General features: G+C 38.6%; 1 protein-coding gene across 4 annotated transcripts in view; it reads right to left on the bottom strand.

Moving 5' to 3' along the window:
- The window catches only part of LOC133655332 (proteasome activator complex subunit 4B-like), a 128,855-nt gene that overhangs the window by 84,804 nt on the left and 29,899 nt on the right, over positions 1-14,152 (bottom strand). For all 4 annotated transcript variants that reach the window (XM_062055367.1, XM_062055368.1, XM_062055370.1 and 1 more), the window contains 9 exons: positions 11,656-11,748; positions 11,261-11,439; positions 7,202-7,288; positions 6,945-7,131; positions 6,693-6,782; positions 3,611-3,675; positions 3,244-3,394; positions 3,064-3,162; positions 2,759-2,828 (listed from right to left, as the gene is read on the bottom strand). In XM_062055367.1, the coding sequence (XP_061911351.1) occupies positions 2,759-2,828; positions 3,064-3,162; positions 3,244-3,394; positions 3,611-3,675; positions 6,693-6,782; positions 6,945-7,131; positions 7,202-7,288; positions 11,261-11,439; positions 11,656-11,748 (1,021 nt within the window). The remainder of the gene's footprint in view (positions 1-2,758; positions 2,829-3,063; positions 3,163-3,243; positions 3,395-3,610; positions 3,676-6,692; positions 6,783-6,944; positions 7,132-7,201; positions 7,289-11,260; positions 11,440-11,655; positions 11,749-14,152) is intronic.

Raw genomic sequence — 14,152 nt, 5'->3', positions numbered from 1 at the left:
TTCCCAACTACTTTGGCACGTGTTGCAGCCATGGAATTCTAAGTTAATTATTATTTGCAAAAAAAAAATAAAGTTGATGAGTTTGAACATGAAATATGTTGTCTTTGTAGCATATTCAACTGAATATGGCTTGAAAAGGATTTGCAAATCATTGTATTCCGTTTATATTTACATCTAACACAATTTCCCAACTCATATGGAAACGGGGTTTGTAATTAGCATTGCGATGTTACATGGCTATTAAACACCTCCAATTTTGTTCATGAAAACTACAACTAAGATGCACGCTACAATCAAACAGCTGGTGCCTTATAAGCACAATACTGACAGTATTAAGACTTTATTGGCAGCAAAGATTGACCCGACTTGCCATGAACTATACACTACTACCGTCTAACGCAGAGCTGGGCAAATATTTCGACTCGGGGGCCACATTGAGAAAAAAATGTGTCTGGGGGGCCAAAGTGTATGTGTGTATAAATTATATATATACACATTTAACTGTAAAAATATGCTGTACAGTATGTGTGTTTGGGTCCCTTTTTTCCAGGAACACTAATACCAAAAGTCACAATGTCTGATAGTTCTAAAAACGTTATGACAGACCACCTAAAAAAAACGGAATGGAATTTTACAGTTTTTCACTGAATGGGACACCCAAAATGTACATTAAAATAAAGAAAGTGGGATTTACAATATTAACTATGAACAATAAAACACTGAATATTTACAACTAGGGATGTCCGATAATATCGGCCTGCCGATATTATCGGCCGATAAATGCGTTAAAATGTAATATCGGAAATTATCGGTATCGTTTTTTTTATTATCGGTATCGTTTTTTTGTTTTTGTTTTTTTTAATTAAATCAACATAAAAAACACAAGATACACTTACAATTAATCCACCAACCCAAAAAACCTCCCTCCTCATTCACACAAAAGGGTTGTTTCTTTCTGTTATTAATATTCTGCTTCCTACATTATATATCAATATATATCAATACAGTCTGCAAGGGATACAGTCCGTAAGCACACATGATTGTGCGTGCTGCTGCTGCTCCACTAATAGTACTAACCTTTAACACTTCATTTGACTCATTTTCATTCATTACTAGTTTCTATGTAACTGTTTTTATATTGTTTTACTTTCTTTTTTATTCAAGAAAATGTTTTTAATTTATTTATCTTATTTTATTTTATAATTTTTTTTTACAAGTACCTTATCTTCACCATACCTGGTTGTCCAAATTAGACATAATAATGTGTTAATTCCACGACTGTATATATCGGTTGATATCGGTATCGGTAATTAAAGAGTTGGACAATATCGGAATATCGGATATCGGCAAAAAGCCATTATCGGACATCCCTATTTACAACATATGAACATCGCTCCTCTTTTACTTCTCAGACCAGCTCCCCGATCAACATATTTTACAATCAAGCAAAACATAACAAAAATGTAACAAACAGCAAAATATGAATGCAAAGGGTAATTAACATCTACAATATTATATGTTATCACTTCTTTGCAGAAATTTGTTGTAAAAATGTTCTTCCGCATCTATTCCTGACACCCGCGTTTGGGGCTGGCTGCTCTGAAAACAAGCCCCGCCCACTCTGCTTTGTTCGTCGTCTGAGCTGCTGCGACGTAGATTACCGTGATAACTCAAAAGCGCAGATTTCAACCATTGAAATACTTTCTATAGTTCAAGACTCACAGTAATTTAACAACAGCACTGCACATCATAATGGCAGCTTCAGTTTTGATGTTAAAAGTCTAAAAAAATTATGTAGACCGTCCGGCGGACCGGATTGAAAATCTTAATGGGCCGCATGTGGCCCGCGGACCGTATTTTGCACAGATCTGGTCTAACGTCTTGGACTTGCATCTGCAATTGAGACTCAAAAATGTCACAATAAAATAAAAAATAACAACTGGACAGCAGTTATCATAATTACCGTATTTCCTTAAATTGCCGCCGGGAATATAGTATTCGCCTGCCTAGAATTACAGCCGGGTCAAACTCGTTTCGCAAAATAATTAGCGCATGCTTGGCACTTCCGCCGGGTCAAATATGAGTCATTAAACGACTTCCGCCTCCTGGTGGTAGAGGGCGCTAGTGATCCTTCTTGCGACTGCTGGTACTGCAGAAGACCGGTGCTGCAGAAGAAGACAACATGCAGCAAGAGTGAGCAGCCATTGTTTGCTTGCACTTTTAACATGGAGGATTACATATCTAAAATAAAACAGTTTTCTAAACTGGACTTTCAATCGAAGCAGGAGTTAATACATAAAGGAAGATCTCCATCGAAACAGAGAGACTTTTAAAACTGAAGAAAGATAAGGAATACTTCTATAGAAGCTGCGCATGGACTCATTTATACCTAAAGGTAAGACCATAATAACGTTTTTTTTATTAAATGTGCTTTTCATGATAAGATAAGCGCCGGAGTGAGAAGAGGTTTTAAAATAATTAGCGCATGCTTCCCAATCCCGCATGCTTTTGGTAAACGCAGGAGTGAGAAGAGGTTTTAAATTAATGAGCGCCCCGGCGGCTATTCAAGGAAATACGGTAGCTCATTTTTAAATGTTGCTATAAAAAAATGTGATGTTATTTTAAAAAACAACACACGAAAGTACCAAAACTTGGTACTGTCGAATACCGGTATTGATACCCCGGTACTGGGAATCGGTACCATATTGGTTGAAATGTGAACGGTACTCATCCCTATGCACAACAATGTTTTACTGACTTTCAGTAGTGTGGAAAATGAGACTGCAGCAGTGAGGGACAAACAGTCGGAGAGACTCAGCGGGATGACACTGCAAACACACGCACACACACAGACACACACACACACGCACACACATGCACACACACACAAGAAATAAGGAAGAGAGAATCATTTATCCAAACAAATTGAACTGAAATGATAATAACACACAACAGAGGGTGGATGCCTCTGCAGTAATTGAATGTGTGCATGAATGCATCGATTCAATAGCAATATGGTGTTTTTCCTCAGTCGCGCGCGCGCACACACACACACGTACACACCTTGGCGGCCGCCCTGCACATGTCAGCCACCATCCTGCCTGACACACAAGTCTCAAAGATGTTGGAGGTAGCAAAGTTGTACACCTTCTCCAAAGCCACCTAACGGCAACAAGGATAGAACAAGCGATCACAACATGACTGACGGCCGTTAAGACAGCAAGTGTGCATTTTGTGTGTTACCGTGTATATTTGTTTGGAGCACTGTGTGAGGACCGTGCTCACGGTGGAGGACAGGCCCAGCTCCACCAGGCTCTCCAGCTGGGTCTGAGTGTCCGTCTCCATCTCGTCTCTGGTCTGCTCCAAAGTGCTGCAGTCGATCAGAGCAAAGCACCTGCACACAAAAACACACCACAATGGAATTTGGCGCTCAGAGGCCGTTACGAGTGCATCATGAATTACTGCATGTGGCTCGAAGCAAATGACTGTACAACATGTGATCAAAATGACTTATAAAATATGAGGAATCTAACAGGAATTCACAGCTATTATGAATATGTTTTCTTTGTCTTTAAAAATATATATATATACATAAGGTATTTGTGGCTACCTGTCTAGAAACTGCAGAACGAAGTCCTCGAACTCAGCAGAAGCAAAACACAAGTCTTTTTCAACCTGAAAGACACATTTTTTTTTCCATGATGAAGTTGGCTGATTGAATACCAAAATCAAAAGACAACATTTAAGAGTATGTACATCAGGGGTCACCAACCTTTTTGAAAGCAAGAGCTACTTCTTGGGTAGTGATTAATGCGAAGGGCTACCAGTTTGATACACACTTAAATAAATTGCCAGAAATAGCCAATTTGCTCAATTTACCTTTAACTCTATGTTATTATTAATAATTAATGATATTAATACTTAATTCAACGGTTTAAAAGAGGAGAAAACACGAAAAAAATGACAATTAAATTTTGAAACATAGTTTATCTTCAGTTTAGACTCTTTAAAATTCAAAATTCAACCGAAAAAAAGAAGAGAAAAACTAGCTAATTCGAATCTTTTTGAAAAAATTAAAAAAATAATTTATGGAACATCATTAGTAATTTTTCCTGATTAAGATTAATTTTAGAATTTGGATGACATGTTTTAAATAGGTTAAAATCCAATCTGCACTTTGTTAGAATATATAACAAATTGGACCAAGCTATATTTCTAACAAAGACAAATCATTATTTCTTCTAGATTTTCCAGAACAAAAATTTTAAAAGAAATTCAAAAGACTTTGAAATAAGATTTAAATTTGATTCTACAGATTTGCTAGATTTGCCAGAATAATTTTTTTGAATTTTAATCATAATAAGTTTGAAGAAATATTTCACAAATATTCTTCGTTGAAAAAACAGAAGCTAAAATGAAGAATTAAATCAAAATTGATGTATTATTCTTTACAATAAAAAAAATACATTTACTTGAACATTGATTTAAATTGTCAGGAAAGAAGAGGAAGGAATTTAAAAGGTAAAAAGGTATATGTGTTTAAAAATCCTAAAATCATTTTTAAGGTTGTATTTTTTCTCTAAAATTGTCTTTCTGAAAGTTATAAGAAGCAAAGTAAAAAAAATTAATGAATTTATTCAAACAAGTGAAGACCAAGTCTTTAAAATATTTTCTTGGATTTTCAAATTCTATTTGAGTTTTGTCTCTCTTAGAATTAAAAATGTCGGGCAAAGCGAGACCAGCTTGCTAGTAAATAAATAACATTTAAAAAATAGAGGCAGCTCACTGGTAAGTGCTGCTATTTGAGCTATTTTTAGAACAGGCCGGCGGGCTACTCATCTGGTCCTTACGGGCGACCTGGTGCCCGCGGGCACCGCGTTGGTGACCCCTGATGTACAGTATTCTGATTAGGAGGCGTAACTTAATACATTTGTCCACACGCACATTCACTGTACAAACATACAGTACATATACACATACTGTACATATACATTCACTGTACAAACATACATATACAAGTACATATACACGCATACATCAACATCTCTAGTTATCATCACTACTGTCTGATTCCAATCAATGCAAGTCATCAGAATCAGGTAATACATCAACTTATATTCTTGTCTTCATGAAAGAAAGGAATCTATGTGTCAAACATGCTTGTATTATCATTAAACACCTTTAACTTGTTAACAAAAACGTCTCTTACATAAATAAATAAATATAAATTATATATATGAATGAGTTAGATACCCTCCACTTGGTCAATTAAAAAGTAGCTCGCCTGCAGAAAAAGTGTGGGCACCCCTGTGTTAAAGGCCTACGGAAATGAATTTATTTTTATTTAAACGGGAATAGCAGATCCATTCTATGTGTCATACTTGATCATTTCGCGATATTGCCATATTTTTGCTGAAAGGATTTAGTAGAGAACAACGTCGATAAAGTTCGCAACTTTTGCTCGCTGATTAAAAAAAGCCTTGCCTGTAGCGGAAGTAGCGTGACGTCACAGGAGCTAGTATTCCTCACAATTCCCCGTTGTTTACAATGGAGCGAGAGAGATTCGGACCGAGAAAGCGACGATTACCCCATTAATTTGAGCGAGGATGAAAGATTCGTAGATGAGGAACGTTACAGTGAAGGACTTGAGAGGCAGTGATGGACGTATCTTTTTTCGCTCGGACCGTAACTTAGGTACAAGCTGGCTCATTGGATTCCACACTCTCTCCTTTTTCTATTGTGGATCACGGATTTGTATTTCAAACCACCTCGGATACTATATCCTCTTGAAAATGAGAGTTGAGCACGCAAAATGGACATTTAAAGTGACTTTTATCTCCACGACAATACATCGGTGACACACTTAGCTACTGAGCTAACATGATAGCATCGTTCTCAAATGAAGATAGAAACAAAATAAATAAACCCCTGACTGGAAGGATAGACAGAAGACAAACAATACTATTAAACCATGTACATGTAACTACACGGTTAAAAATTCTCAGCCTGGTAAGGCTTAACAATGCTGTTGCTAACGACGCTAAGGCTAATTTAGCAACTTAGCAACCGGACCTCACAGAACTATGATAAAAACATTAGCGCTCCACCTACGCCAGCCAGCCCTCATCTGCCCATCAACAGCCGTGCTCACCTGCGTTCCAGCGATCGACGGCGCGACGAAGGACTTCATCCGTGGGTTTGGCGGCAAGCATCGGCTAGGCATAGTAAGTAGTCCTTGTTGTGTTGCTGTAAGTATTGTACTTAGCCGCTAATACACCGATCCATCCCACCTACAACGTTCTTCTTTGCAGCCTCCATTGTTTATTAAACAAATGATGTCCAGAATACTGTGGAATTTTGTCGAAGAAAACAAGAGGTTTTTATATCGGGTCAGATGGGGTCCAACCACTTCCGTTGCTTTTGTGACATCACGCGCATAAATCATATCCAAAGGAGTTTTTCAACCGGAAGTGTGGCGGGAATTTTAAAATGTCACTTTATAAGTTAACCCGGCCGTATTGGCATGTGTTGCAATGTTAAGATTTCATCATTGATATATAAACTATCAGACTGCGTGGTCGCTAGTAGTGGCTTTCAGTAGGCCTTTAAAGCATCCGTTGACTTGAAAGAACAGGCCTTGGTGGAATAAGTCCACCCTGTGTAAACTGTGAGCAAACTGACTGATGGCGTACCTCAGAAAGATCAGTGTGTCGAGATGGCGCAGAAGAACAATCGACCAAAGGCACCAGCGTGGTGAACGTGGTGATGAACTGGAACGTTATCTGGGAATAGCAGCGTAATACAGACGTGGTTATTTTTAGTCGCATGGTAAATGAAAAAGCAGGTGATGGATAATAAATACCACAGTATTTTTAACCAATATTTTACAGTCCAACTTTATCCAACATGAGAGATTCTACGACGAGGTCACGTCCTTAACTCACCATGCACTTGCTGAAGTCGTTGGGGTCCACGCCCGGCAGAGACCCCATGAGCAGCGGCAGCACATGCAGGCGGCCCTCCGGGTAACGGTCGCTGGGGGCGACCAGGCTACGCGCCATGCCGATCATGCAGCTGAGAGTGGCGGTGAGGGTGTGCGGCTCCGTCAGGGTCTCCATGGCTGCGTACGTCCTGTGGGACGCATCACCTGGGTTTAGTTTGGAAGAAGTCCCATAAACATGGCCGCGACTAACAGACGTACTTCTCCAGCACAGGTGGAATGGCGAGCTGCGGCGTCAGCAGAGCCAGGTTCTGGAGGGCGTAGGCGGCGTCTGTGCAGCCCGTCTTACTGCAGGTTACCAGTAGGGGGCGCATGAAAACAAATATGCCAAGAAACTGGTGAATTGACTGAGATTTTTTTTTATATTTCTGTGAAAAAAGACAAATTCCAAAAAGAAACCTTATTTATAAACATAGTTAAATTTAAATTGTAAATAGAGTACTTGGTTCGTTAAAAATTAAAATGAAAGAATTATACCATTTTTTTTTTATGTATGGAGTAATTATGTACAATAGAAAACTATACAACCATTGTTGGTATAAAGATCAGGTATAACAATTAATCCTTGGCATTTTAGATGTTTTATTTTTATGGATTCATTGTTTTATTGAGTAATTCCTGGTATTTTAGCTGTACAGTCTGTATTTTATTGTATCATTGATAATGAAATTAAGTATATATAAATAGTCATTTATTTCAGACCCAGGGGGATCCATATCACAGAAGAAAAAACTCACTACAACAATAAAACACAAATAAAAGAAATACAAGCAGAAATGAAATAAATGAAATGTGTATATAAAAAAATTCAAATAAAATTTAAACTTATATTCCTGACTTTTTTGCAGATTTATTGTATATTTATAATTGCATGATACCGGCGCACAGTTTTCTGTGTGTAATCAATGTTTGTATTGTGCCTTTTTTCTATGAATTGTAAACACTGCTTTCCACCTGAAGATCCAAACAGCTAAATAAAGTTCTTGAACTGAATTTGTAGCATACTATTACTACTATTTGTCCATTGTATCAAAAACAAAAGGTATGTTCTGTACTCTTTTTAAGGAGACTTATTTTCTAACTGTTAAACAAGGGATTGTCATATTTTTCCACTGAGGTACACGAACAGAAACATTTAAGAATGCAGGAAACCACTTTGATATCCTTCACTTTTGGTCAGAGGTGGGTAGAGTAGCCAGAAATTGTACTCAAGTAAGAGTACTGTTACTTTAGAGATGCATTACTCAAGTAAAAGTAAGGAGTAGTCACCCAAATATTTACTTGAGTAAAAGTAAAAAGTATGTTGTGAAAAAACTACTCAAGTACTGAGTAACTGATGAGTAACCTGCTCGTTTAATGATGACGGCAACACATGATGCACAAAAACATAAAAATAGCAATGAACAAATTCAGAACCAGGAATATGTCTTAAGCAACTAAAACAATAATATATATTAAATAATAATACATTAACATAAAAAAATTAAGGCAAATTGAGCCACAATAACTTAACAGCACCATAGGCTCAGTAGGCAGAGATTACAAAGGAAAATAACAAGCTAGCCTTTACGCAAACCATAAACTGATATGTGTGTTTGTATGCATGCGTGTGTGTGTGTGCGACTGTGCGTGTGAGTGTGTGTGTGTGTGTCTATGAGGCTGCAGTGCGTTAATAAATGTCCCCACACGATGCACATTTGACAGTGATTCATAGCAGGGAAGCTAACGTCAGCCTACGGTGACAGCCAAAATATCTACTAACGTTACTTACCGCGATGTGCTTCCTCAAATTTGACATTGAGTTCATGTAAGCTTAAGCTTGTTTGTTGTTTGCCGCTGAAACTTTATGTGCAGTTAATCATGTGACCGCCTGGCTGTGTTTGATTGGTGAAACGGAGTCAAACGTCACCAGTGACTGTATTTGATTGGTGAAACGGAGTCAAACGTCACCAGTGACTGCATTTTAATGGTGAAACGGAGTCAAACGTCACCAGTGACTGCATTTGATTGGTGAAACGGAGTCAAACGTCACCAGTGACTGCATTTGATTGGTGAAACGGAGTCAAACGTCACCAGTGACTGTATTTGATTGGTGAAATGGAGTCAAACGTCACCAGGGACTGTATTTGATTGGTGAAATGGAGTCAAACGTCACCAGTGACTGCATTTGAGTGGTGAAACGGAGTCAAACGTCACCAGTGACTGCATTTGATTGGTGAAACGGAGTCAAACGTCACCAGTGACTGCATTTGATTGGTGAAACGGAGTCAAACGTCACCAGTGACTGTATTTGATTGGTGAAACGGAGTTAAACGTCACCAGTGACTGTATTTGATTGGTGAAACGGAGTCAAACGTCACCAGTGACTGCATTTGATTGGTGAAACGGAGTTAAACGTCACCAGTGACTTTATGTGATTGGTGAAACGGAGTCAAACGTCACCAGTGACTGTATTTGATTGGTGAAACGGAGTCAAACGTCACCAGTGACTGTATTTGATTGGTGAAACGGAGTCAAACGTCACCAGTGACTTTATGTGATTGGTGAAACGGAGTCAAACGTCACCAGTGACTGTATTTGATTGGTGAAATGGAGTCAAACGTCACCAGTGACTGCATTTGAGTGGTGAAACGGAGTCAAACGTCACCAGTGACTGCATTTGATTGGTGAAACGGAGTCAAACGTCACCAGTGACTGCATTTGATTGGTGAAACGGAGTCAAACGTCACCAGTGACTGTATTTGATTGGTGAAACGGAGTTAAACGTCACCAGTGACTGTATTTGATTGGTGAAACGGAGTCAAACGTCACCAGTGACTGCATTTGATTGGTGAAACGGAGTTAAACGTCACCAGTGACTTTATGTGATTGGTGAAACGGAGTCAAACGTCACCAGTGACTGTATTTGATTGGTGAAACGGAGTCAAACGTCACCAGTGACTGTATTTGATTGGTGAAACGGAGTCAAACGTCACCAGTGACTTTATGTGATTGGTGAAACGGAGTCAAACGTCACCAGTGACTGTATTTGATTGGTGAAACGCAGGCATGCGATAGATCCTACTTAGAAGGTCTGTCTGACAAACCAAAAAAAACAAAGCGTGCATTAACAGATCGATAAAAATCAGTAGCGAGTAGCGAGCTGAATGTAGATAAATGGAGCGGAGTAAAAGTAGCGTTTCTTCTCTATAAATATACTCAAGTAAAAGTAAAAGTATGTTGCATTAAAACTACTCTTAGAAGTACAATTTATCCCAAAAGTTACTCAAGTAGATGTCACAGAGTAAATGTAGCGCGTTACTACCCACCTCTGCTTTTGGTTTAGTAAACATCAAACCAAAGTAGGTCAAAATATGCTAAGCAGTTAAATATATTTATATAAAAAACTGTCTACTATACATCTCTGCTTTCTGTTATAGATGACAAAGAAAATACCATATTGACTAGAGATGTCCGATATCGGCCGGCCGATATTATCGGCCGATACATGCTTTAAAATGTAATATCGGAAATTATCGGTATCGTTTTTTTTATTTTTCTATTAAATCAACATAAAAAACACAAGATACACTTACAATTAGTGCACCAACCCAAAAAACCTCCCTCCCCCATTTACACTCATTCACACAAAAGGGTTGTTTCCTTCTGTTATTAATATTCTGGTTCCTACATTATATATCAATATATATCAATACAGTCTGCAAGGGATACAGTCCGTAAGCACACATGATGATTGTGCGTGCTGCTGGTCCACTAATAGTACTAACCTTTAACAGTTAATTTTACTCATTTTCATTCATTACTAGTTTCTATGTAACTGTTTTTATATTGTTTTATTTTCTTTTTTATTCAAGAAAATGTTTTTAATTTATTTATCTTATTTTATTTTATTAAATTAAAAAAAAAAAAAGGACCTTATCTTCACCATACCTGGTTGTCCAAATTACGCATAATAATGTGTTAATCCCACAACTGTACATATCAGTATCGGTATCGGTTGATATCGGTATCGGTAATTAAAGAGTTGGACAATATCGGAATATCGGATATCGGCAAAAAGCCATTATCGGACATCCCTAATATTGACCCAAATATGCATAATCGTCATCGGTGGGATTTTGTAACATTCAACATTTCAAGGTTTTGCTTGTAACTTTTGAGTTTTTACCTTTGAAGGATATCATTCATCCTCTTTTGTAATGTTCTGTAGCAGGTCATTGGGAAAACAAATGGTGTTCAACCATGGTATAACTGAAGTACCTGAACATGGCCAGCAGGGCGGCGCCAGTGAGACTGCGCGTGAACTCCTGCAGGTCTTGGTCCGTCAGCCTCTGAGATTCTGGCACCAGCGTGATCCAGCCGGGAGCGGCGTGACGCTCGCGGTGGACGCGGCGCACCACGCTGGCCGGCAGACGCTGGAGCAAGCGCATGAGTCGAGACTGCGGACACAGGCGCGCATCTTTAGCGTTATCGCCCAGAGGCAGACGCACGCTGCCTGCATAGCCTGTGCATTCTATTATGGTGTTGAAGGCGAGCCAAGTCTTGAATGACAGGTTATAAATCAAACAAGAGCAACAAAACAGCCATGGAGGGAGGGAGGGAGTGAGTGAGGGAGTGAGGGAGGGAGTGAGTGAGTGAGGGAGTGAGATGCTGACCTGCCAGAGGCCATGATTGGAAGGATGATAAAAGGAGGCGATGCTGTTGAAGAGGCAGGTCAACTCTTTCTGTGCAGGATTCCCTGGTCCACCCTGGTCCAGATGACCGAAATCCGCAAACACAACACACACACACACACACACACACACACACTGGTTATCATTTGGAATGGGTATTCCAAAAGTATTCGATGCTCACTTGTGGGGACCACGCTTTATACACACTGCAAAAACTGAAATGTAAGTAAGATGAAATATCTCAAATAAGGGTGATATTTGCTTATTTTCTGTCTGATAAGATAATTCTTCTCACTAAGCAGATTTTATGTTAGTCTTTTACTTGTTTTAAGGGTTTTGCTCCTAAATAATCTCAGTTTTTGATTGATTGATTGAGACTTTTATTAGTAGGTTGCACAGTGAAGTACGTATTCCGTACAATTGACCACTAAATGGTAACACCCGAATACGTTTTTCAACTTGTTTAAGTCGGGGTCCACTTAAATTGATTCGTGATACAGATATATACTATCATATATACTATCATCATAATACAGTCATCACACAAGATAATCACATTGAATTATTTACATTATTTACAATCAGAGGTGTGGAGGGGGGGGGGGGGTAGGATATGGACAGCAAGTAGTGGACATATAGAGAGAGAGAGAAAGAGAGCGAGAGAGAGAGAGAGAGAGAGAGAGAGAGAGAGAGAGAGAGAGAGAGAGAGAGAGAGAGAGAGAGAGAGAGAGAGAGATCAGAAGGCATAAGAAAAAGTATCTGCATTTGATTGTTTACATTTGATTATTAGCAATCCGGGGAGGGTGTTAGTTTAGTGTTGTAGCTGCCTGGAGGTGAACTTTTATTGCGCTTTTGAAGGAGGATAGAGATGCCCTTTCTTTTATACCTGTTGGGAGCGCATTCCACATTGATGTGGCATAGAAAGAGAATGAGTTAAGACCTTTGTTAGTTCGGAATCTGGGTTTAACGTGGTTAGTGGAGCTCCCCCTGGTGTTGTGGTTATGGCGGTCATTTGCGTTAAGGAAGTAGTTTGACATGTACTTCGGTATCAGGGAGGTGTAGTGGATTTTATAGACTAGGCTCAGTGCAAGTTGTTTAACTCTGTCCTCCACCTTGAGCCAGCCCACTTTAGAGAAGTGGGTAGGAGTGAGGTGTGATCTGGGGTGGAGGTCTAGAAGTAACCTGACTAGCTTGTTCTGAGATGTTTGGAGTTTAGATTTGAGGGTTTTGGAGGTGCTAGGGTACCAGGAGGTGCATGCGTAATGGAAAAAGGGTTGAACGGGAGTTCCCGCCAGAATCCTCAAGGTGCTTTTGTTGACCAGAGAGGAGATTCTGTAGAGAAATCTCGTTTGTTGGTTAACCTTTTTGATTACCTTGGTTGCCATTTTTTACAGGAAAGGTTAGCCTCTAGAATGGAACCTAGGTAGGTGACCTCATCTTTCCTGGTGATAACAATGTCACCTACTTTTATGGTGAAGTCATTGACTTTCTTAAGGTTGATCAGTAAGATATTACAGCTTGTTGCTGAGATTTGATGAGCTATATTGAGTAAAACATGCTTGAAACTAGAATATGAAGTGTTGCAAAGCTGTGTCATCAACACTCACAAGTAGAAAACTACTTTTTTAAAGTAATAATTTCTAACTTCAAGCATGAAAAAAAAAAAAATCATGATTTTGACACAATTTGCTGTTTTATTTTCAATGAAACAATAGAAAATACGCACTCATAAAGTAGTACAGTTGGCACAGTACAGTAAACTGACAGTTAATATTTAAACATTTAACATGTGACATTTCAAACAATTTTGAGCAGAAATATTTCATGCACATTCAGATAAATTCTTCAAAATTACAATTAAAAACATTTTGGCTGGGGGCGGGTCTGTATATATGCGCACTAATTGACTAAAAGAGCACGCACTTGGCGCGATAATGTCATGTTATCCATGGAAAAATGCATCTTTAGACAATATGATTTGCCTGAGCGGCTAGGAGACCCCGAGAGTAACAAGCGCTTGCCTTGTTGCCTTTCCATTAGGAACAATAAATTAGTTTTTAGTATAAGTTTGCTGGTTTCAAGAAATGTAATGCCGAGCGCATATCATTATGTCAAGATAATGGCACTAGCATTTACTTCATTTAAGAATATTTTGTAACATATTGAGCAAAAAGTTCTAATTTTTTTTTTTCTACCAAGAAAAGTGCACTTGTTATTAGTGAGAATATACATAGTTTAAGGTATTTTTTGGTTCATCGAGGTTAGCTAATTTTACTTGTTTTGGAAAGCCTTAACAAGCCAAATTTTCTTGTTCTATTGGCAGATAATTTTGCTTAGTTGAAGTAAAATACCCCTCATTTTTGTAATTTTTTTTCTTGTTTTTGACCACTGACTTTTTGCAGTGCAGGTTGTGGAGGCATAAAACAAATGAGGTAAAATGGCCACTGCCCAGTTAGCTCATACACGTCTTTAAATCTCT

This window comes from Entelurus aequoreus, linkage group LG08 (genome assembly GCF_033978785.1).
Source record: "Entelurus aequoreus isolate RoL-2023_Sb linkage group LG08, RoL_Eaeq_v1.1, whole genome shotgun sequence".
NCBI classification, from domain to species: domain Eukaryota; kingdom Metazoa; phylum Chordata; class Actinopteri; order Syngnathiformes; family Syngnathidae; genus Entelurus; species Entelurus aequoreus.
Note: the sequence above shows the minus strand (reverse complement) of the source record. Positions and strands in the feature narration are given on the sequence as shown.